This window comes from Podarcis cretensis (genome assembly GCF_951804945.1).
Source record: "Podarcis cretensis genome assembly, chromosome: 16".
Taxonomy (NCBI): domain Eukaryota; kingdom Metazoa; phylum Chordata; class Lepidosauria; order Squamata; family Lacertidae; genus Podarcis; species Podarcis cretensis.
This window is the reverse complement of record NC_137186.1, coordinates 42320092-42343403: the sequence shown is the minus strand read 5'-3', so window position 1 is coordinate 42343403 and position 23312 is coordinate 42320092. Positions and strand designations below refer to the sequence as shown.

Here is a 23312-nt window from a genome sequence, read left to right as displayed (position 1 = left end):
TGTGGAAGGGGGAATTACTGGGTTGTCTTTGTTCTTACTTTTGTTATCTATTTTGTGTTTTTTATATTATACTTTTATGTTGTGAACCATCCTGAGACCTATGGGTGTAGGTTGGTATACAGATAAAGAACAACAACAGCCTAACCCCTACACCAGCAGGTAGCCTGCTGAAAGATTTTGTTGGCGTTTTGCTTGCTGTGCTGATCTATATGTTCAGCAAGATCTCTTGGCAAAGCTCGCCTTAGACTGCATCATTCCGGACTGCCAGGATGGGGTGGCATTTCTAAATGTTGCCTTATGTTTAAACAAAAAAGCTTATTGCATGTAAGAAAACTAGCAGCTTAGTGAAAGTGAGATGGTGAGGGAGAGAAGGGAAACATATGAAAAGAAAACAGAAAAGCAAATAGGCAGTTTGGCTAAATGATGCAAAAGCAAAGCTTTTGGCAAAATGGCTTTGATTCTCTTGCTTGTTTTGGATGGTATAGTAAGGTAATTTTTGCAGGCAGTGTGTTGTAGTGGTTAGAATATTGGACTAGGTAGGGGTCAGCAAACATTTTCAGCAGGGGGCCGGTCCACTGTCCCTCAGACCTTGTGGGGGGCCAGACTATATTCTTTTTTTTGGGGGGGGGAATGAATTCCTCTGCCCCACAAATAGCCCAGAGATGCATTTTAAATAAAAGGACACATTCTACTCATGTAAAAACACGCTGATTCCCGGACTGTCCGTGGGCTGGATTGAGAAGGCGATTGGGTCGGATCCGGCCCCCAGGCCTTAGTTTGCCTACCCATGGACTAGGACATGAGAGGCTCAAGTTTGAATCTTGGGCCAGTTATTGTCTCTTCCAGACTAACCTACCCCACTGGGCAGTTGTGAGGACAGGAAGGAGGGGAACCACGTACACCTCCTTGGGCTCATGGAAGTGAAAGGTGGGATATAAATGTATTAATCAGTCCCTGGTCTTGGAGCTTATGTTAACCTTTGCTCCTTTTAATATTAAATAATACTGAGGATGTGAGCTAATGTGTAAAAGGGCTGCAAGGAAGGGTAACGAGAAATGGGACAGTGCATAGAGATTTATGTCTAGGGTTGGACGGTATTTGGATCCTCTTCAGACCTTTGATTCTGTTACGCTTAAACAAGGATAACTGGGTTTGTTCAACATGTCCCTGAACTTTGGATTTCTCAAAGCTGCAAGGAAAGTGTATGGAGACAACTGCTTTTTGTTTGTATCTGGTGCTGGCTGCTGATTGTCAGATGGCCCAGAGAGACCTTTGGCCTGACTCCATAGGATTGCTGCTGTGCTCTTAGAATTAATGAGATAGCGAGGGGCATTTATCCTGAACACTGACATTCAATTAAAATAATGCTGTAGAATGCGGGTTACCATGCAGAACATCTAAAGTTTGGACCCTCTAAAGGGAATTTGAGGGGAAAACCTGAGATTCTGAATATAAGGTTTCATTTTAGCCCTGTAATTTCCTTGATAGCCATATAAGCATCAATGGAAATCAATTAAGTTCCTCCCCTTTCCTTGTGACTGGGCTATGGTTTATTCTCTTGTTGATTTCCCTAGCAGATGAACTGTTAATGCTCTGCATGCCAGTTATTCTCCTCGCCCCATAAGCACTTCTTGTGGTCAATCTGCTGGAATTATCATTTGAAGGGTTTCAGGGGGTGTTTTAGCTCAAGGGATTTACACTGCTGGCATTAGACTAAATGAATTTTAAGGGCCTGTGAAATACCAGGGAACAGAAGTGCTTCCACATGGAGAATCTGTTCTTGGGGACCATCTATAAAGTCTCTTATGCTTTTAAAGGCCTTTTTCATGCATTTTCCCTTGTCACTCTATGCACTATATTAACAAGTGGCCGATCTCACAACTCACCCCTTGACTGCCTTCTTGCAGCAGGGCAAGCCAGGGCTGCAGGATTGTTGGAGCTTAATGGGCAATGTGCTGCTTGAGTGCGCCTGCTGTGCTCCTCCCCTGGTGTGAGTGGGAGAAATGGACCAGAGAGCTGCCATTAAAACTAGGCTACCTACCTGTGATGGCCAGATCCAGCACCCTGGTTTGTAGCTCCCTAGCAAGCCAGCATTCATAAACCAAGAACAAACTATGGTCAGAGGCAGGGGCAGCACAGTCCATTTTGCCACTGTAGGTGAAATAGGAAGTTGCCCCTCTCTCTCCCCCCACCGCCCCACCAAAACTGGGGTCCTGGCTGCTGCTACTTTTCCTCACTTCATGTTGTGGTGGAGTAGGAGGCACTGGCGCCACCGTAAACATCTCCTGCCCCCCTGCTCATCACCAGGTCATCCATGCACACCCAAGTCCTGACTTTAATATTATTTTGTATAGGGCTTTCTCAGTATATGTGTCACTTCACAGAATAACATAAGCAAAAGAAGATGGGTCCCTGCCTGTCCTTCAAACTCTGCTAACATATTTATTTTTGGTATATAAATTCCATTATAATTTATCTCAGGATGATTTTACAGCATACTTAAAGCAAAAACATACAGTAAACCTGTTAAAAGTACCAATAACAATCAATGCAACACACAAGGCAAGTAGCAAAGTTAAAAACTTCATTTCCAATGTTTCAAAATACAAAATGCCTTGGGGAATAAAGAGGTTGGGCACCAGCAAGCCTCCTCAGGGTGAGGAGCCCACAGCCCCCTCCTTTGCCGCCCCCTGCATTGCACCAAGTCAGGATAGCTAGCCTGCCTTGCTAGCAGCCAAACCACGGGTGGCTAAAGCTGTCTGGTTTTTTAGTTTTTAATGTGCTGTCTCCTGATCTCTTACCTTCTGAATTTCTTATTTTAACGCCTATTGTAAGCTGCCTCAGGCATTTTAATGGAAAGGCAGGAACTAAACGTTTTAAATAAAATAAATGATAAGAGAGGTAGCACTTTACAGTTAGCTTTTGGCGGTGGGCATATTGCTATGGAGGACAGCAAAGAGGAACAGGGTCATCTTAAGAGAAAAGGGCAGCTGAAGGCCACAGAGTTGACGGAGGGAGGGTCATGCAGACAGATATAATGGGAAATAAGGGTGCAGAGAGAGGAGGGGGAAAGTCCCAGGACGGTTTGGGAGGCTTTGATCCAGATTTTGTGCTAAACAGCAGCAAGTCCCTGAACATTGCACAAAATGGTAAAAGAAGCTGCCTGTTTTTGTTTCCCAATAAATATTCAAACAAAAGTTTGAAACCCATCTGGGGGCAAGAGGAGTGGAAGACGTGTGCAGAGTTTACTTCTGTTCCTACAGAGGAGCATTCTGTCCTCTTACAATACATTTCCATGCCAGGCCAGAGTATTGCTAGCAGTCCTAGAGGATGACCTAAAAATGCTGCAAGCACAGAGACTCGTGCTGCTGCCAGGACACTCTGTGTACACTGTAGACCAGGATCTGCATTCCATAACCTGTATGTCAAGTTCTGAGAAAACAGTTGAGCAACCAAGTTGCTTTTTCGAAACCATTTCAAAACTTCTCTGCCTCCTCTAAGTGCTCCTTGTAGGTGATTTAATTGTTCTCACCTCCACCACCTGTAACCACTAGCACACAAATGATGCCTCTCTCAAGGACCTTTTGGCGTGAGTTGTGTGTTGACAAACAGCCAAAGATACATTTAGATCACCAGTGCATTGTAAGTTTTTAAAAGAAACAATCCGCTGCCTTCTTGTTGCAGTTAAAGGAAGCCAGTCCTCAACACGTAGTGAGGAATGCTTGATTAAAATTGATTTGGGAAAAATAATATTGCCACTTGTTTCCTCCTGTAAAGCCTTAGTGGGCCTCTAAATCAAAGCTATTCACTTTTCCTAGAAACTGGGAAGGAGGAGGAGCCTCCTTTATAACTCTGGCTGCAGTGCTGGGGGGCTGCATGGGGGCCTGTAGAATGTCTTGTGATCTTCAGCCAGGAGTTCCCGTAGAGAAGAGGTGGGTGTCTCTTCATTAGCTGCCAAGGGATAATGCTATGCTGAGCAACGCATCATGAGTTTTGTTGTTGCTTTTGTTCAGCTCTTTAAAAGCTTTGATTCTTCTACAGGCCACATGTGCCACCTCCCTCCCCTCCCCTCCCCTCCCCACCCCACCCCACCCCACCCCACCCTCCACTCATTTACTCCCCTTTGCTTGCTGGTGCCTTTTGCTCTGCAACATCACAGCACTTTATAAATACATAGAATTGTCTGAACGTCTCAAATAGCTGAATATTTTCTATGATAATGTTAGTAATATCATAAAGGGCTCTGTTCTCTCCCCGCTCCCGAAGCAACCTTTAGATGAAATGTGGAAATTAAGTTTCAAAAAAATCAACTTGTTTTTAATATGAAATAGCTTCCAATGTGGCAATAGCCAATCTTGCCCTGCAAATGTTCCTTTATTCTTGCTGAGGCTTGTGGGCTTTGTGCCCAGAAGTTTCTTTACAAGTCCTTTAAGAGCAAAAAGTACATTTTACCTTTAATTTTTTGTTTCTCTAATATATACACAGGTTTAACTTGGAGGCAAACGGCGTAGAAACCCATATTGCATCCATGTTTGGGAAAAGATAGTTACTGCAGACAAGAGGGGATCAAACGCTGACAAGAAGATGAGTATGTTAAAACCGAGTGGGCTTAAGGCCCCCACCAAAATCAGCAAGCCTGGAGGCACATTACTGAAAACAGCTGCATCAGCTGCTCCTGGTAAGGAAGATGAGCCATGTGGCTTTTCCTTTTTTAACATTTTCTGATAAAAATGTAATGGTGCACATTTCTGATGCATGCTTATTTTTAATAGCTGCTATGTAGTGGGATGAATTTCTAAAGATGTTTTGCAAAAACAGGAGTCAGTTGGATGTTTGGGTGGGTGTGGGTGGGTGTGTGTGTGTGTGTGCGCGCGCGCGCGCTCTCCCAGCTCCCCTCCAAACCTTTGGGACATGATATCTCATTTCACAGGGAGGTGGGGGGTTGACCTCCAGCCAACACTGCATTATACTGACCTGACTATATAACCTGGTCCTTATTGGTCTGATGGGACTAGAAACTCTGATTAGGTGATGTGACTGAAGTGTGGATACAAAAGCAGACATACATAGCTTCAGAATAAATATGTCTGACTCTCTCTGCTGTGTTTGGTTCTAGCCCTGTCAGAAAAGACAGCAGCCTGTGAGAAGACGCCAACTGCACCCACTTCAGAAGCACAGGAGGAGTTTGTGGATGACTTCAGAATCGGGGAGCGTGTTTGGGTCAATGGGAATAAGCCTGGTTTTATCCAATTCCTGGGAGAAACACAATTTGCTCCTGGACAGTGGGCAGGGATTGTTTTGGACGAACCCATTGGCAAGAACGATGGCTCTGTGGCTGGAGTTCGCTATTTCCAGTGCGAGCCTCTAAGGGGAATTTTTACAAGACCCTCTAAGCTAACACGGAAAGTAGTGACTGAGGATGAAGCCAATGGTACGCAGGCCTCTTCTGCTTCCCGGGCAACTTCGCCAACCTCTGTGTCAGCTGCTAGCCTCGTGTCTTCACCTTCTGCAGCAGCGCACCTGCCCCCCACAGGTATCCCCCACAAGACATCACCTCCTACTGCTAAGGAACTCCCCACTTCTCAAATTACCAATCTTTCCAAAACGGCAAGCGAATCCATATCAAACCTTTCTGAAGCTGGCTCTCTGAAGAAAGGAGAAAGAGAACTCAAAATGGGGGACAGAGTTTTGGTAAGTTTGTTTTCTTTCCACTAACCAACAAACTGTGCCTCCACAGTTGAAAGCTTTCCTCTGTAGGCCATCAAGAGCTGAGGCAGGTGGCTGTTGCGGGGAGAGACTTCTGGGTGGCAGAGGCTGCAGGTGAATTGCTGTGTTCCCTACCCAGAGTGGATTGCCAGGGGCCAGCTCTGTTGTTTAGGACTCACGTGAAGATCTTTTAATTTATGAAAGATTTTTCTCATATATAAATGAAACAGCCATCTGTGGCCTTTTAGAAGTGGGTGGGATAAGTAGGCAGCCTCCACAAAGGACAGGCAATTAAGCAACATCTCTTTGTCAGGAGAGACTGCATGATCCAGGCTTACCAAATGCAGATATGGCAGGACCACCTGCCTGTCCAGCAGAGGCTGGTTGGAAGGAAGTAGGATCATGCAGCAGGCAGCCTCTGAGTTGGGCAAAATCTTTGGGTTGTATCTGTTGTGTCTCCTGCTCAGAGTAGATCAGTTGAAATTAATGGAGATGACTAACAGGTCCATTAACATCAGTGAAACTGCTTTGCGTAGGTCCAAGCACTGGATACAACCCTTTGGGCTCACAGGAACCTTTTGATAGTTGAAACAACTTAATTGCAGCAGCACAGTTTGAGAATTGCAATCTCGTGCCTCCCCAGCATTTCACATCTTGTAGCTAAGAAGTCGAGTTCATGTGATTCTGTGGCTAAATTGCAGGGATTTAATCAAACCATAGAAGTCCCTAGAATTAAACCAAAGGTAGAAGGACCATAAGTCTATGGCGTGTAACCCGCTAGTTCAGAAACTTGTCAGAGCAAAGTCTTCTCCTGGGTCTTAAAAGTTTTCCCCGCTCTCATTCAGTATCCTGTGACCCAGACATTCTCCAGCTGCGTTTGCTGTTCATGCTTGTGGGCAGTTAAGGCCAATTGGTGTTGGCAGTTGCTGGGGAAGACCAGTCCAGGACCTGCTGCTGCAAGTCTGAATGACGTTCTTCCTCAAGGCAACATAAATGCTGTTGGGCTTGCCCAGTTCAAGGAAAAAGCTCATTTACCTTGCGCACACTGACAGCAGGAACATTCCATGAACTCTGTCTACAGTACTTCTTGTTACTTTCTTAGACAAGTTAAGTGACTCTGTTTGCCTGCTTGTCACAGCTCTGCAGACCTGGCAGTTTCTCCCCAAAAGGCACAACTTAATCTGAGACCTGTTAGATACAAGTAGATGCCTTGACTGGGCTGTCAATGGGAAGAGCAATCTGGAAAGCCTTTCAGGGCCTGTCATTTGGGAATCATTTTGGTTATCATTCTCATCATGGCCTTGGCCTGTCAAAAGCAGTAAGGATCCATCCTGTCTAGAATTACAGCTTTTGTTTATATAGGCTCTTGCGATGGCACCATATTTTAGAATGGAAATAAGTGGGTTTGAAATGAGAATTTTAATGTCTGAATTTTAACACATGTATAACCTGAGCAAGAAAAAATCCAGTTTAATCATTGAAAGTGTTCCTATACATATCTGCTCAGAAGTAAGCCCCATAAAGGTCAATAGGATTATCTGCTACCAGGTAAAAGTGTGTAGGATTGCAGCCTTAAGTCCAGTTTCCCACTGATACTACTACATAGATATCTTAACCAGTGGTGTAAATCTGATCATTTTAATTTGCAGTTAAATTGCTACATTATTTAGAATAGAATACTTTGTTTAATTTTTTGAGATAACATGATTTCTTTATTAGTTTTCAGTAAGAAAATAGTTTTCAGTGCTTTGATAGGTAAGTTTGCAGGTTAGCTTTATTATTTGAGCTCCTTCCCCACCAGAGCAACTGTTTCATCTCCTATTTGTAATCTTTAACTTGTAGTAGCTGTACTCTCTCTCTCTCGGTGATCCTGCGTGGTCGAGGAAGATGGTCTTCCATGAACACAATCTTAGTGGTGTGTCCGTAAATGACTGTGGAGGACGGTTCTGGATCCACACATCCTTTCATAGTGTGGACATAGTTTACGGGTGGGAGTTGATCATGAAGACGATTTGTCAAATGTGCCTTCCTCTTTGCTTGTTTCTCCCTTTTGTCCTGAATTTGTGCTTCTTCAAAATCTACCACACCTTTTGTACAGGCTATTCTCCATGAGACTTTTTTTTTTTTTAATGGGTTTTGGAAGACGCCTGTGCGCTAATTTGTTTTATGTGTGGAGATCAGTGCACACTGATCCATGCACAGTCTTTGCAGAAAGGCTCTTTTCCAATAGCATGAGTATCACAACGATTGGTATTCTCTTACTGCTGCAGCCTTCATGCACCTTCACAGCCGTCATAACATACCGCTAGTTATCTTTCACCTGTTTTGCCATTGAGGGCTTTTGGGATACTTTTGGGGGACTGCCTGTTGCCCACACCTCGCTCCCCTGTTATAATGAACACAGAGCAAACAGCCCAATGAGATGGTTCTCATTTTCAGTTTCCATTAAGGAGGATATTTGATGACAGATGTGAGCCTAAGCATTTGTGGCTTTCCTTCAGAGTTGGTTCTTGTCAAAGGAAGAGGGATGCTTCTGACCCAATTTGGTGAATGTACTTAAGTTCTCTTAACGTGTGCTTCTATAGTCAAAATATAGCTTACCTGAGAGGACCTTGTACAGTAAAAGGGTTCTGAGAATATTGTTGCTTCAGGGTGTATGGAGTTCCAGCCAAGTGATACTCTTCTAGAAGATAAGGAGCATAGAAAAGTCAGTGATATGTCTGCTTTTGCATTCAGCAACCAGATGAGGCGTTTGTCCTTCTTAGAAGCGAATGGGCACCCATATTTGATTAAAGCATGTCCAAATGGAAACAATCTAAAACATTTGCCTTTCCTGCCATTGTATCACAAGCACTTCAGAGCTTTTGAAAGGAATAACTCTTAATACTGTGTGTTTTTCAACATCTTGTTCATATGAAGTTTCTGTAGTTTGCAGAAAGAAATGGAACTGGTTTTATTTATGTCTGGCGGTGGGGCATCCAAGAAGGGCAATGCACGGCTCAGAAGATGGTGTGATGGTCCAGAGCAGAAGTTTCCACTTAGGGATGAAAGAGGGATAAGGAAAGTGTGCAGCTATGCACAGGCATTTGGTTCCCAAATATATTTTTGGGTAGACCAACTAAAATTTCTTAATATTTTGAAAGGAATGTCTAGCCCTTGTGGTTGCATCTGTAGGTTAAGAGTAAAGGCAATAACGGAGCAAGTCAAAGGATCACAACTGGAATTAAGAGCCTAAGAAGAACTCTACTGGATCAAGACAAAGGCATCCTGTGGCCAACCAAGTGCATTGGCTACCTCACTGCTATCCCCAAATTCTAGACTAAGGAACTGTTTTTCACTTAAAATGTTATTTCAGTCTCTTATATCACTGTATGAAGACTGAACTGAACACATTAAATCTGCAACCAGGCCATAGTGCATGCATACTTCACATAAGGTCTTGTTGCAGAAGCTGGCAGGGCAACAGGGAAATGAACAGTTAAATCATTTTGTGGCTTGTTGGATTTGGATACAGTTCTGTGGTCTCTAAACAAGATTGCTCCTGATGTAGGATTTACAGTTGGGTCTTGTATCGCTTTGACATAGCTTGATAAAATCTCCCATTGCTACAGATGAGTTCTAAAGCATAAACTTGTGCTGCCAGATGTTCACAAAATGTTGCAAAGCAGATTTCCTTGCTTGGGTGGGGCTTAAAAGGAGGCAGCTTTTGGTTTTATTGTGAATTGTTCAGCTCATCTCTCATTTTATTGATCTTCCTCAGAGTATGGATAGATAAGGCAAAGTCCACATTAAATTTCACAGTTGTTGTGCACAGCAAAAAAGGTGGTTTATGTACAGATTAAAATATAATGGAGCTTTGGCGATAGTAACTAAACAGCAGTAACATTTGTACTATAGTATCACATCAAACATATAATTTTTAGATCAGTAATACAGAAAAAAATAGCTGTTACAGGATAATTTTGGTAATGTTGAGATTGATGAGTGACATCTTCTCTTGTTACATTGATTGTTTGTTTGATTGATTGATTGATTGTTAAATTTGTATAATGCCCTTCACCTGCAGAACTCAGGACAGATCACAACATAAAAATACAGTACAAGATAAACACTCTGGAGGCTTAAACCACTGTGTGTGAGAGTCCCCCCATCCATGCTCTAGTGCTCTAGTATTTACACATTCATTCGTCATTCTCTGCTCAGTCCATTTTGTGCTTTAGATAAAGTTGGTTCTTGTCTGTCAAATGCATCATGGCCCAATAAACCCATCTGTAAATCTAGCATTTTCTTGGTTTAGGTGTTTTGCCTGTGCCCTGTTTTTGTGCATGGGACTATTCCAGAAGCCTAGGATATAGGCTTCAAATTTCTGAACTCCCTGGATGCCTGGGATATAGGGCCAGCCCAAGACATTTTGGCATCTCAAGCAAACCACAAAATGTTGTCTCCTTCCCTGCCGGGGAAGATTGGGTGAGTGAAGATCTACATTGGAATCTGCTGACCCTGTGGATCCAGTCACCTGAGATGGTTGCCTCACCTTGCCTCATGAGGCCCTGCTAGGATAGTTTTTCTCTCTCAGCCTTGTTCACTCTGAGCCAGCGTTTGAAATTTGGCAGGTGCCAGGCACATTTGGCACCTGACTGTCATCCACTTGCAACCAAGATGGCACCTGACGTCTCCACCATCAGAAGGTGCATCCCTGGGCATCCTTGGATCTGGACTGTTTTCATTGCCTTCTTGCATTCTGCATACCACACAGTCAGTTTTGTGTTCTGCAGGTGAAGAATTTTAAAGACACTTGTTTACATTGCTAGGCTTGTTCATGCCATCTGTTCTCCTCAGGAAGCATTTTATGTGCTTGTAGAAATGAGAGATCGAGTCCACATCTCCTTTGAGTCCACATTGTGGAAAATATATGCTACTTTTGAATGAGACAAATGAAGTTTAATCATGGTGTTATCCATGCTTGTGATTAAAAACACGACTGAGTACCAAACTAAACTCTTCCTCTCATCACCCCAGTCTGCAAAATAGTCCCAGTGATTTGCCAGATCAGCTGCTTTGGCTCATTACTATTTTATATCACCCTTTCTGAATTATATGGGGTTGTCATGCTCTGCTAAAAAAAGATTTGGCAGTTCTTCTTATGCTCTTCAATTTTTTAGCACACTCCCTCCATTTGAGTGAAGGACACTAGTGCAGCTATTTTAATCATGTTGCAACATTGCCCTTGTTTTTGCTAAATTTGTCAAGTGGACTTTCTAGAAAAGGGGAATAATACCAATAACAATACCAGTAACAATAATAATACTTTAATTGTTTATACCCCACCCATCTGGCTGCGTTTCCCTGCCACTCTGGGCAGCTTATGACACATATAAAAACATAGCAAAACATCAAACATTTAAACTTCCCAATACAGGGCTGACTATGTGGTCTGGAACTAAGTTTTCCCATTCAGCAAAACTAAAGCATAGTAGCATGTCAACCAACTATACTATTTTCGAGCTAAGTACAAGCAATAGATTATGTTTCGTATTTTTTTCTGCAAAAACTGTTGAAATTTAATTGACATATTGCTCCAGGGCATGCTGCGGTCTGAATGCAGGCTCCTGTGGTTTGGGCTCTGGCCTATTCTTCTAGGGAACAGGCAGCAATGTTGGGCTGAAGTGTAGACAGGACTCTTGAATTTTCACGAGATTATCAGATCCTCTTTCCCCCTCCCTGGCTGGTTTGTCTTCAGGTTTGTCATAAATTCCTGTTCCATACATTGACCACTTCTGCCTTATTATTTCTTAAGGTTTAGAGCATAAATTATACCACCCGTATCAAGGGTGAGAAAGCCATAACAATAACAACAACAACAAGAACAACAAGAACAGCTTATTAAATAAATAAATTTGAGGATTCATCTGAGGAACACATGGCAGTTTATAACATAAAAACACAAAAATACATAACATAGCAGCAAACAAAAACAATACTCCCCCCCCCCCCGGCTTAAAAGGCCATAGATTGTTTAATTATCCAAAGGCCTGGGAGAAGTTGTAACCTGAATCAAATTGTGCACACAAAGGTGCTGTGAACACAAAGTGCTCCTGACACCTTAATTTAACGTGCACTTTAAAAACAAAACTTAATTTATATTCTTGTGTATAAATTTATTAGAAGCTCTTAGTATTAGGAAAGTTTGTGTTGGTGGGTTGGCCTTCAAATTTCCTGTCAAGGTTAAAAGGGCCGTTTCTGGTCTATTGTGCTTGTTGACAGTTGTAACAGGTAGCTTCCTCTGCCAAAAAAGAAATGAAATGTCCAAAATAACTAAGCTGAATGAAATATATTTCTTTGAGGAACTAGTTACTATTTTGAATTTGACATGTGCTGAGAATGGCAGTTCCTGACAATTTGTTGTGGATGCATCTGCAGTGGTTCAGTCTTGTCTCAGTTGTGCAAATGTACAATGGAAGCTTCCAAATATACAAGTGGGCATTTTGCTTCCATCCCTGCTACAGTTTTGTTTCTATGGCACAACAGCTTCTGGAGGCCAAACAATGGTTTACGAAACTTGAATGTAAGCCATGCTTTGCAAACCCACTTCAAACCATGGTTTCTAATTCTGGTTGCTGGTTGATTGAAAACCTGGTTTGCCAGTTTGGTCGTCTTGCCAAACCAAGATGCATAATCTGTTGTCAAAGTCTCTGAGGAGTTGTGTGAGGAACAAAGTAACCAATTTGGAAGAATTGTTGGGTGTGCATTGGAGAATGCATGGTAGTAGGTTAAAAATTAGCTAAATATGAAAATGCAATGAAAATGATTAGAGTATGCAAAGTAAATCTTGTGCTTCCAATTTAGTTTTGGTACTTATTTTTTAAAAGGAAATTTCTTTTGTTAAAAAATCCTTCTTTCTCCTTGCAATCAGGTTGGTGGAACAAAAGCTGGCGTAGTCCGTTTCCTGGGGGAGACTGACTTTGCCAAGGGAGAATGGTGTGGCGTTGAATTAGATGAACCCCTAGGGAAGAACGATGGTGCAGTAGCTGGAACAAGGTTAGTTCAAAATCCAGGAAGCCCTGGGAGGGCATATCACTGTCTCTGTGCTTTCACACAAGGGCTCTGCACCTGTGCTGAGCCAACTTCTGTCTGTTCCAGCACCCTAGCCAGGGAGCTTGCACTCACTCCACGTCCTACTCAAGAGAAATCTCTTTTTAATCTCAACTGCACATGCATCAAGGAGTGGAATGAGCAGCTACCCACATGGTACTGCTCCAGCTGCAGCTTAGGGAACTTGCTTTCTGTGAGTCACCTTCAAACTCCTATTTTGATAGTGAGCCTTTCCTTTTTCCTTAGTTTTCTTGTTAGTAGAACCCCCCTCTTTTTCCACCTTTCCCGTTTCACATCTTATCTATCTTGTGTCCCACATTCCCCCCATGGCGCAGCAAGTAACTTTTTCCATAGATGCGAGGCAGGGGGAGTGTCAAGGGAACATCACCATGGGTGAAAGCTGCCATTTCAGACCATTTGATGGCTTCCCATGTGACAAAAATATATGGTACCCCTTTGGAATAAGCATGCATAAGATGTAGCAGCACATTAAATGGATACCAAAGTAAACAGGAACTGATATTTGGCCCAGTTCCTAAAGGAGGTAATACTAGAAACTGTGGGGTTAACAGAATTTTCACAAGGTTTCCCAACTCCTTCCACTGTACAACCATTCCACCTGCCTCCTGCACAGGAGCCATCTGCCCCAGGTGGAATCATGGGCACTTACTCCTTACCCATTTTCCCCACTCCCCTTTTCTGGTACAAATGGCTTCTTCAGATTTTCTGCATTTCTGTGGCCACACACCATCCCCAAAACTTGCCTCCTGCATGCAGGTCGCTCAGAAGGGTCTCTTAAAATAGAAGTGTATGAGAGGTTATGAAAAGTGAAGGAAGGAGAGTGCAAACTGTTCACTAATCATTTCTGGAAATGCTGAATAGTGAGCATCAAGGTGATGCTAATTTTCAAGCTCTCCCCCTAAGTCGTGCAACGCAGAGTCAATCTTAGGTAGACAAGGAGGACCTATTACAACAACAGGTAGGTAGCCGTGTTGGTCTGCCATAGTCAAAACAAAAAAAAATCCTTCCAGTAGCACCTTAAAGACCAACTAAGTTAGTTCTTGGTATGAGCTTTCGTGTGCATGCACACTTCTTCAGATACTATTACAACAACAACACTTTATTACGATCGTAGACCAGCATAAGGAGGGGTACAATCATTTAAAACCTTTTTTAAAAAACAACAACCTAAAATGAGTTAAAACAGAATATATATATAAAATCTGCTGAATTAAAAAAATAGTCTCTCCAAGCCATAACAGAGCAATTGCATTTCTTCATATACTGCTGTCGTCCTATTGACTGTATGGCAATTTAACATGTAAGCATCTCACTGAATTGCTTCTGACCCAAGGTATTTATGACTAGTGCTGACATGTGTGTGTCTTTGCGAATGTTTGCATGCACAACATATTTTTACATACTTGAATAGAACTATACATTAGCAATTATGTTTGTCTGTGGAGTATGGCTTTCATTAATGGTGTTCTCCCCTCCCCCACAGGTACTTCCAGTGCCAGCCCAAATATGGTTTGTTTGCTCCTGTCCATAAAGTTACCAAGATTGGCTTCCCATCAACTACACCGGCAAAAGCCAAGGCAGCAGTCAGGAAAGCCATCCCAATGCCCTCCAGCTTGAAACGCAGCCCAAGTGCCTCTTCCGTCAGCTCACTGAGTTCTGTGGCCTCATCAGTAAGCAGCAAGCCAAGCCGTACAGGACTAGTAAGCTTACTTTCTGACTGCATGCTTTACAGAGATTGGCATTGCATGTGGCCTGTGCTCGGCTTCTTGGGAAAGACACGGCCCATTTTCCATGGTCCATTTTCTTCTGTTTTGTCTTCGCTTAAAGCATGCATGAAAAGAATCTTAGCTAGCCCTGGAGAATAGAAAAGTTAGATTATTTTTAAGCTCATAGACTTAAGGTTTAACTCAAACTAACAGTTGCTACTTAAAATAAGAAAGAGGCATATGCTTTAATTATGAAACAAATGGGTTTCTGAATAACCTGCCTGGGATCTACACCATAACTTCCCCTGGAATGCATTTTGTGGTAAAACAGGGCGGAAAGCTGGAGCCAGTAGGGCTTACTTCCAAGTAACAGACCTAGGCTTCAGTCTTAAATGCACTTATTAGCCAGTTAAGTCCTTTTGGACAACTGGACTCAGATGCAAAATGGGGCTGCACTGTTAAAATGGTACCATAGCTTCATTCATTCCTTTTTTCAGTTCTGGCTCTCCTTAGTTTAAAGAGAAATTATTGGTGTGTGTGTGTATATATATATATATATATATGTGTGTGTGTGTGTGTGTGTGTGTGTGTGTGTCTGTGTGTGTCTGTGTGTGTGTGAATGGTGTGTCTTTTTCTTTTTTGTATTTCTACACACTTATTTTCAACACTGTTTTGAAAACAGTTTTTTCCTCCTCTTTGTTACAGTAATCATGGTTATATGTAACTTCCCAGTTGCTGAGTATTCAAGTCAGAAGTATTTTTGTGGGCTGAAGCCTCTTTCTTTAGTTTCTAAACCATGTTATAAGATCTGGACACAAGAAAAGTGTAGAGTTTGTATTTTCTTAAAATCTTATATGCTGTAGATAAAATGCTTAACCTTAATATCTAACTTTTAATATTCTAACCTTTGGTCACCTGCAGCAAATGGAAATTTGCAGCTCTGCCAATTAGTTTATACTGATGGATTAAAATTAAGCCAAACATCACAGAAAGTTTTGTTTTTGTTTCATATTACCATTCAAATGACCATTTTTAATAACTTGGTAACAATGATCTATTGCAGTTTGTTATTCCATGCACTATTCCATGCCACCTATTAGAACAGATGGCATTGACAACATATGGTTTTTAAAAAACCATTAGAACCAATATATTTTTGTTAATAAGATGGGTAGAATTGTTAATAGAACTAGCATTTAGCCATTCGGCAAAGTGAATGTGACAAACAATGTGAGTTTTTAATAAAAGGGTAAGTGCTGCCTAATCATAAATAATTCCTTGCTTCTCTGATTCACTATCTGCTGGGATTTGTGGTGATGGAATCCCTCTTTGCAGTGTCTTCTGAGCAAGGGGCAACTGTTAACTAATCACAGAGCCTACTGAGTCAATTTGAGCAGGTTAATTCCAATTTCCACCAGGATCTTAAAAATGGCACTCCCAAAAATTCTATTCATTAGTCCACTTAAGATTCCTTCCAATTTTGGTAGGGTAGATGCTTCAATAAAGACAGCAAGAACTGGTGATGCATATTTTCTACCCAGAATTGGGACCCAAGAATATTTTTTTCCACAAGGCATTGGCAAACTGCTTTTTGCTGCATGTGATCCTAGGTTGACTTGAATAAGTGAGAGAATTCTTTGGCTTAACAGGAGGACGCTCTTTATATTTAGCCAGCAGCCAGGCCAAAGAATGCTTAGCAGCTTAACAAGCTAATCTGCTCTTGAGGCTCGCATCTTAGGTTGAGGCCAGCCCTTTGTTTCTCTTTGAACCCTCTGCTTCCTATCTTCCCCTTGCTGCATTAAGAGTCTAGCTGCACAGGTATGTTTGCTTCCTTTCTTGAGCTACTAAAATGAAAAACTGAACAGGAAAGTAAATACTAGCTTTCTCAGGCAAAAATTTCCCTATAAGGTATACCTCACTGAAGCTGGTGAGCTGGCGGCCAGGTATCTTCTTCCCCCCACTGTCTGGTTCCACGGAGTAGGCACACCCTGTCCCAGATCTGCTACTGGTGTGAATGACCCTTGAAGGGCCAGCATGGAGCTATAGCAGTTTTGTAGAGCTGGTTCCACTGGGTGCCAACGGCATGCCTGGCCGCCTTGTGTGGCTGTTATGACATCACTAGCAGAAGACTGGTGCCAATGTCACATCTCTCCACTCCGTCAGCCTCCATCCCAAGGCCACCACAGCACATTCATACTATGTTATGTTTACACAGAACAGGAATCTGGGACAGTTACTAAGGGCCATTTCCCACATTACGTGCCAAGGAAACACTGCATGCAGGTAGCCATCAGTCACAGCCCGTCCTGCCCCTCTGAAGAGTTTGGCAGTATGATATATATATTTTTCCATACTTTGTTTTCAGCCCCACCCACCCCCAAAACTATATGCTATACCTGTTAACACTTCATGCATCTGGTAAAGTGGACTTTGCTTCACAGAAGCTTTTGATATAATAAAATTGTTGATGTTCAGGGTGTAGCAAAACTTGTCATTTCTTCTGCAACAGACTAAGACTCTTCTGAGAAATGGCGTACCCCTAAAAAAGTAGTCACAAGAGAGCTTCAGCTCTCAATTTTCTCTGTGTTCTAGATATACTTGTTTGATGCAGCAACGTCCCAGTGGTCAGAAGCCATCTATTCAAACTCAAGCTTGATTGTTTCTCTTTCCAACATGCCACACCCACCACGTCCACACAGCATTGATGTTGATGTTGATGATGATGATGATGATAATTTATTTGAACCCTGTCCATTTGATTGGGTTGACCCAGGCACTCTGGACGGCTTCCAACATATATAAAAACATAATAAAACATTGAACCTTAAAAAGCTTCCCTATACATGGCTGCCTTCTGGTGTTTCCTAAAAGTTACATAATTACTCATCTCCTTAACATCTGATGGAAGGGCGTTCCACAGGGTCGATGCCACTACCAAGAAGGCCCTCTGTGATGGAAATCATGTGCTGATTGGACAAAGAGAGGCAGTGATGTTGGCCCCACGGCCGCTGCTCCAATGCAGACTTCTTTGCTGCTCTTGCTGTTGGTAATCTATCAAACAAAGCACATACCAAAAGCCAGGGAAGCATCCTGTATAGGCATGCACTTAGGACTGCTAATTAAGCTGTCCACTTCTTTGGACTAAAGTGGTACCCATTGCAGAATGTGCTATCTACCCTCTCACTTCAGACCAAATCAGTCCGTTTGTACTGTGGTGGTCTTGAATGACAAACATACACATGGTTTGGATCTTGTGAACTGTTTATAATCTAAGGGTGGTTCTCCTATCCCTCACTTCACCTCCCCATTGCCTGTTTTTGCCCCATGATGGAAGATCTGCCTGTAAACGTATGCATACTCATGCTGCTTAGAGAGGCTGGTGCCCCTCCTTGCGTTGCTTGCCAGTCCCACCTGCCCCCACCTCACTTACCTTTACTCACTCAAGCCCCATATCCTCACAGCTCCTCTGTCTCTCTCCATTCCTGTTTTATACAAACCTCTGCTATTGTTTAAAACTGACATTCTAAAACATGCCTTTTCTTTTGCTCCCCTCCTCTTCCACATTTAAGATTGTGGTGAAGCACTACAAATCCTCCAATTGTGGCTGCATGATGACAGTCTTACATTTTTATGTATATAAGAAGAAATGATAGATTGACTCTGTATGCTGAGTTAGTGTGCTTTTAATGCTTTTAAAGGTGGTAGCTAGGCTCTTAAAGATGCATGTCTTATCCTTGAAGTTGACAGAAACATCTTCACGATATGCAAGGAAGATTTCAGGCACCACTGCTCTGCAGGAAGCACTGAAAGAGAAACAGCAGCATATTGAGCAGCTCCTGGCTGAGAGGGACCTGGAGAGAGCAGAGGTTGCTAAGGCCACCAGCCATGTTGGGGAAGTAGAGCAGCAGTTGGCATTGGCCCGAGATGGCCATGATCAGGTAGGCCCTTTACCCATTGAAATGTGGATTGTTCTGTTTCCTAGTGCAAGAGGATGGATAAGTAAAAAGACTCTGCCAAAAACTGAGAGAGAAGTTTTGCTTGGGTCTGTTAAAGAGACTCCTTCATTAACATGGAAAAAAATGACCCGAACCATCCAACCCCAAACACTTTCTGCACTGGCCAGGATAAACACATTAATTCTGCATTAGCTCAATTTTGATAAGGCATGTTGTTACTTTCTTGATGCAAGCAAATTCAAGGCGTTAAACCACATATACTGATTTTAAGTAATCAATCAATCAAAACTTTATTAGCAAAGCCAACAGGCCACAGCTAGACAAGAATTAAAAATAAAAATAAAAATAAGAATAAAAAGGAGAAAAGAACAAGCAAAAGGGGGTCCGTCAGATGAACAAGTCTGTCACTCAGATGGTGGCCCTCAATTTCACAGCTCTCTCGATGTACCTCGCGACCTTCTCTGTTATCTGACTATCCGTATCAGATAAGAGAAAATACAGTGTAATGTCTGGTGAACGGCCGGGGTTGGAGAGAATAAGTGGAGTAATAATCTCATTCCTTAGGTCTTTGTAAATAGGGCAGGATAGAAGGACATGGGACACTGTTTCCGTGTTACCATCTCCACATGGGCAGAGTCGTTTTTCAAATGGAGTCTTTTGGTAACGACCTTCGAGTACGGCAGAAGGAAGAGCATCCCATCTAGCCAATGTAAAGGCACGTCTGTATTTTGGGATGGTTAATTTAGACAAATATGAAGCTGGGGAGTCAAAATGAGAAGGGGGAAAGTAGGTATACCATGGGCACAGTTTCTTTAAGATGGTCAGGTTGTTTTGCCGTTCAATGTCTTTCAGGCGCTGGCCAATTAGACTCTTTGCTTTAATGAGGCCCATTGCTAGTAGGGACTGTGAATGCAAACCGCATGTAAGGAGTTTTTGATGCACAGTTTTGAACCACTTGCTTTTGTGAGAGTCTTGCATTACTAGAGGCAGTAGACCAGGTGGGTTTAGATTAAGACGAAGCCAGTAGTTGAATGTTCTTTGCCAAGTCTGAGTTTCTACAGATGGAAGGCAGGCCTCGAGTCGTAATGCTGCGTTTGGAACACAGGGGGGGACGCCGAATATCTGCCTTAGAAATTTAGACTGAACAGTTTCAAGACTGGAGCAGTGGTTCCCCGTCCAGATTTGTGCCCCATACAGTAACTGCGCCAAAGGTTTTGCTTGAAAAACTTCAAGGGCTGCTGGGATGTATCTGCCCCCCTTTGTGTAAAAGAAGCGGGACAGCATCTTAATACTTTGAGCTGCTTTTTCTTTGGCACATTTTTGATGGACATCCCAGGACCCGGTCGACTGGAACACGATACCCAGATATTTGAAGGCTTTAACCTGTTCAATTGTCTGGTTATCCATCCTCCAGCTGTACTGTCTGTGTTTCCTTGCAAAAACCATAATTTTGGTTTTCTGATAGTTTATTGCCAGTTGCTCTCTCCTACAGTATGCTGAAAATTCACCTATGAGCCTATTTAAGCCTATTCTTGTTCGAGATAGGAGTATCGCATCATCAGCATACAAAAGTACTGATATTGATTTGTCAGCCAGTTTGGGGGCGTGATTTTAAGTAAATGGGTGGCTTGTCTAATATGCATCTTTGTTCATCAGCGAATACTGGAAATGGAGGCTAAGATGGACCAGTTGAGGGCTTTGGTTGAAGCCGCTGACAGAGAAAAGGTGGAACTGCTTAACCAACTGGAGGAAGAAAGAAGGTATGCTAAATTTGTAATTTGAACATATGCAGAAAGATGTATTTTGACATTTTAGAACAAATTATAATTCTTGGTACTCATTGTGTGGCATTGAGTAAATCATCCTTGTAAGTACTTGATGGTGGTGCTGATGGAGAACAAAAAGATTGTGGTGCTGGTGAGGAAGAAGAGAAGAAACGAGGCTGGCTAGGTTCCTTTTCCATCTTTGCTGTTGATTTAGTGTGTAACCTCCAGAAATTTCCCCTCTCTGTATCTGTACTACAGGCTCAAATCAGTTTTATTCCACTTTTAGCTGTAAAGGCTTTCCTCAAATCATCTTGGGAATTGCAGTTAGGTTAGGATGATTATTTCTTTAGAAATCTCTTGTCTGTCTTCCTTGGGAGGAGGGAATATGTTGTCTAATTTCTGTTCCTCATTTCTGTAAAAACTGGGAATATTAGCATAGCTAACTTTGCAGGGTTGTAGAGATGAACCAGATAAAGGTGGGAGGTAATTTTGCATCTGAAAACAGTTTTGTAAATGTACTAATACTCTTCAGAAAGTTTTTGAGCAGACTTACTGCTTTATATTTATATTGTACAGCAGTAAGGCATAAACTATTGCAAGTCATGGAAATTCCAGTTCAGTGACTGCTTTAACTTTGTCCCTGGTTGGCCTTGAGCAAGTTGCCAAGCAACCTAATAGTACCAGTGTACTTGGCTGGTACACATTCACTGAACTGGCATTTTGCAGCTCAAGAAATACTCAGGGCTTCGGACGTCTAGTATTTCCTCCACTTCCACGTACCCTTGTAACTTGTAACTTGTAACTGAGCAGCCTCAGAAGCAGAAAAACTATGGAGTCATCAGAAACTGCTGATAAGTGCAGATTTGAAATTGAGTCTCTCTGCATCCCACTGACAAACTAGCTGAGATTCCTGGACTATATGACCCTTGGGTCCCTTCCAACTCTATGATTCTATGAAACCTCTAGAATTCTGCTCCTGCTATGGGTCTTGTTCACACCTTGTGTTTACTGTAGAATTTTGAGTAACTTCAGAGAAATGTCATGCAATGCTCACACACGATGTAGTAAATAGGATTTTCATCACATGCAAGGGCTTTCCTGTGGGAAGCTGTGGGAGGTATTTTGGTGCCCAGCGCAAGAAGTTCATATGGCTAATTAATATAGAGAACAATCTACTGTGAACTCCTGTGAAAGACAGTTTGAAATGAATGAGTTGATTGTTAGTGTTTTTGCATGGCCTTTGCTTGTTTCCATGATGGTTCCACAAGAAAACTTCCCGGTGGGTTAACATAACAGTCTAGGGGGCCATCCATTCTAGCATTCTGCTCTCACACTGGCCATACAGTTGCCTTTGGGAAGCCCACAAGGAGGACATAAGAACAATAGCACCCCCCCACACTTCTGATTCCCAGCAGTTGGTATTCAGAGGCGTAATGCATCCAAAAGTGGAGACAGAACACACCCATTCCAGTAGGTTGTCAGTTCTCCATGTGACTAATCTCTGCTCATAAAGGTAAAGGTAAAGGGACCCCTGACCATTAAGTCCAGTCGTGGCTGACTCTGGGGTTGCGGCACTCATCTTGCTTTATTGGTCGAGGGAGCCAGCGTACAGCTTCCGGGTCATGTGGCCAGCAGGACTAAGCCGCTTCTGGCGAACCAGAGCAGCGCACAAAAACACCGTTTACCTTCCCGCCAGAGTGGTACCTATTGATCTACTTGCACTTTGACGTGCTTTCGAACTGCTAGGTTGGCGGGAGCAGGGACTGAGCAACGGGAGCTCACCCCGTCGCGGGGATTCAAATCGCCGACCTTCTGATCGGCAAGTCCTAGGCTCTGTGGTTTAACCCACAGCACCACCCGCGTCCCAATCTCTGCTCATAATGGCACCCAAAATGCGGTCTCCGCCAGTCGTCAGCAGCAGCTTACCTCTTTTCACCCACTTCACCCTTTGTTGAGGCTGCAGCAATGAAGAGCGGTGTTCTCATCGGAACTGCTCCTTTCCTCTGGAAATGTGTTGGCTATGAATTTCACTGTGGTTAAGGTAAAGAAGATATATTTTCCCTGTGAACTCCCACATGCTTCCAGGGATTGCCAAAGACATAGATAAACATTTCTCTATATTTAAATGGCTTTGAGTTGTATAAATTTCCAGAGGTGTAACAACAAAGATGTGCTGTGTATAGACCAGCTGTGTAATACAATCCACTTGTTTGCCTCAATGGCCTGTTTTGGAGGATGTAACATATACCAAGGGAAGAATTATATCTAGAACAGTTGAAAGAACTGACACACCTTTTAAAAATAGCATGGTCTCAGGCACGTCCTTTGAGCAGTTAGGTGGACACCTGGCATCCAAGTGGTCAAGAGGAGGTCCTAGATGTTCTCCTTCAGCAACAACCTGTGTTTGAAGAGGGCATTGACTGTTCATATAATCATCTAGTCCAACCCCCTAAAATGCAGGAATCTCAACTAAAGCACCCATGACAGATGGCCAGCCAGCCTCTGCTTAAAAACCTCCAAAGACGGAGAGCCTGCACCCTCCTGAGGGAGACTGTTCCATTGTCAATCAACTCTTACCGTCAGAAGGTTTTCCCACATGTTTAGTTGCAATCTCCTTTCTTGTAACTTGAAGCCATGGGTTCGAGTCCTACCTCCCAAACAGGAGAAAACAAGCTTGCTCCATCTTACATGTGACAGCCCTTAAGATATTTGAAGATAGCTATCATATCTCCTCCTAGTCTCCTCTTTTCCAGGCCAAACATACCCAGCTCCTTCAAACATTCCTCATAAGGCTTGGTGTTATGAGACAGTGGAAGAGGATTGGCCCTCTGATGTCACCTGACATCAGATGTCCCCCTGAGGCTGCAGAAGTAATGGATGCTGTCTGCTGTCTGCATGCCCCAGCTGGAATTGCCTTTGTTTTCCATAGTGGGAGCAGGGATCCGTTGCCTCCTTCTAATTTTATAGTACTGCTAGTCTGTACCTTTCCATGGCCAGGAGACTGTCACTTGGTAATGACAATGCAGAAGTGACTTTCTCGGTGGTGGCACCTACTCTTTGGATTG

At 42.9% G+C, this 23312-nt stretch overlaps 1 protein-coding gene and 1 long non-coding RNA gene across 14 annotated transcripts in view; one reads left to right on the top strand and one right to left on the bottom strand.

The window, feature by feature from the left end:
- CLIP1 (CAP-Gly domain containing linker protein 1) overlaps positions 1 to 23312 on the top strand; it is a 106006-nt gene that overhangs the window by 18780 nt on the left and 63914 nt on the right. For 12 of the 13 annotated variants that reach the window (XM_079957744.1, XM_079957745.1, XM_079957736.1 and 9 more), the window contains exons 2-7: positions 4486 to 4678; positions 5117 to 5691; positions 12620 to 12744; positions 14303 to 14519; positions 18266 to 18463; positions 20138 to 20241. In XM_079957744.1, coding sequence (XP_079813870.1) covers positions 4585 to 4678; positions 5117 to 5691; positions 12620 to 12744; positions 14303 to 14519; positions 18266 to 18463; positions 20138 to 20241 — 1313 coding nt within the window. In that variant the 5' untranslated portion in view covers positions 4486 to 4584. The remainder of the gene's footprint in view (positions 1 to 4485; positions 4679 to 5116; positions 5692 to 12619; positions 12745 to 14302; positions 14520 to 18265; positions 18464 to 20137; positions 20242 to 23312) is intronic. The other variant, XM_079957743.1, reaches the window with a different exon arrangement.
- Positions 14533 to 22561, bottom strand: LOC307205459. Its single transcript, XR_013834016.1, has 3 exons — positions 22174 to 22561; positions 16922 to 17576; positions 14533 to 14673 (listed from the first exon to the last, which is right to left on the bottom strand). It is a non-coding gene; the product is annotated as an uncharacterized lncRNA (long non-coding RNA).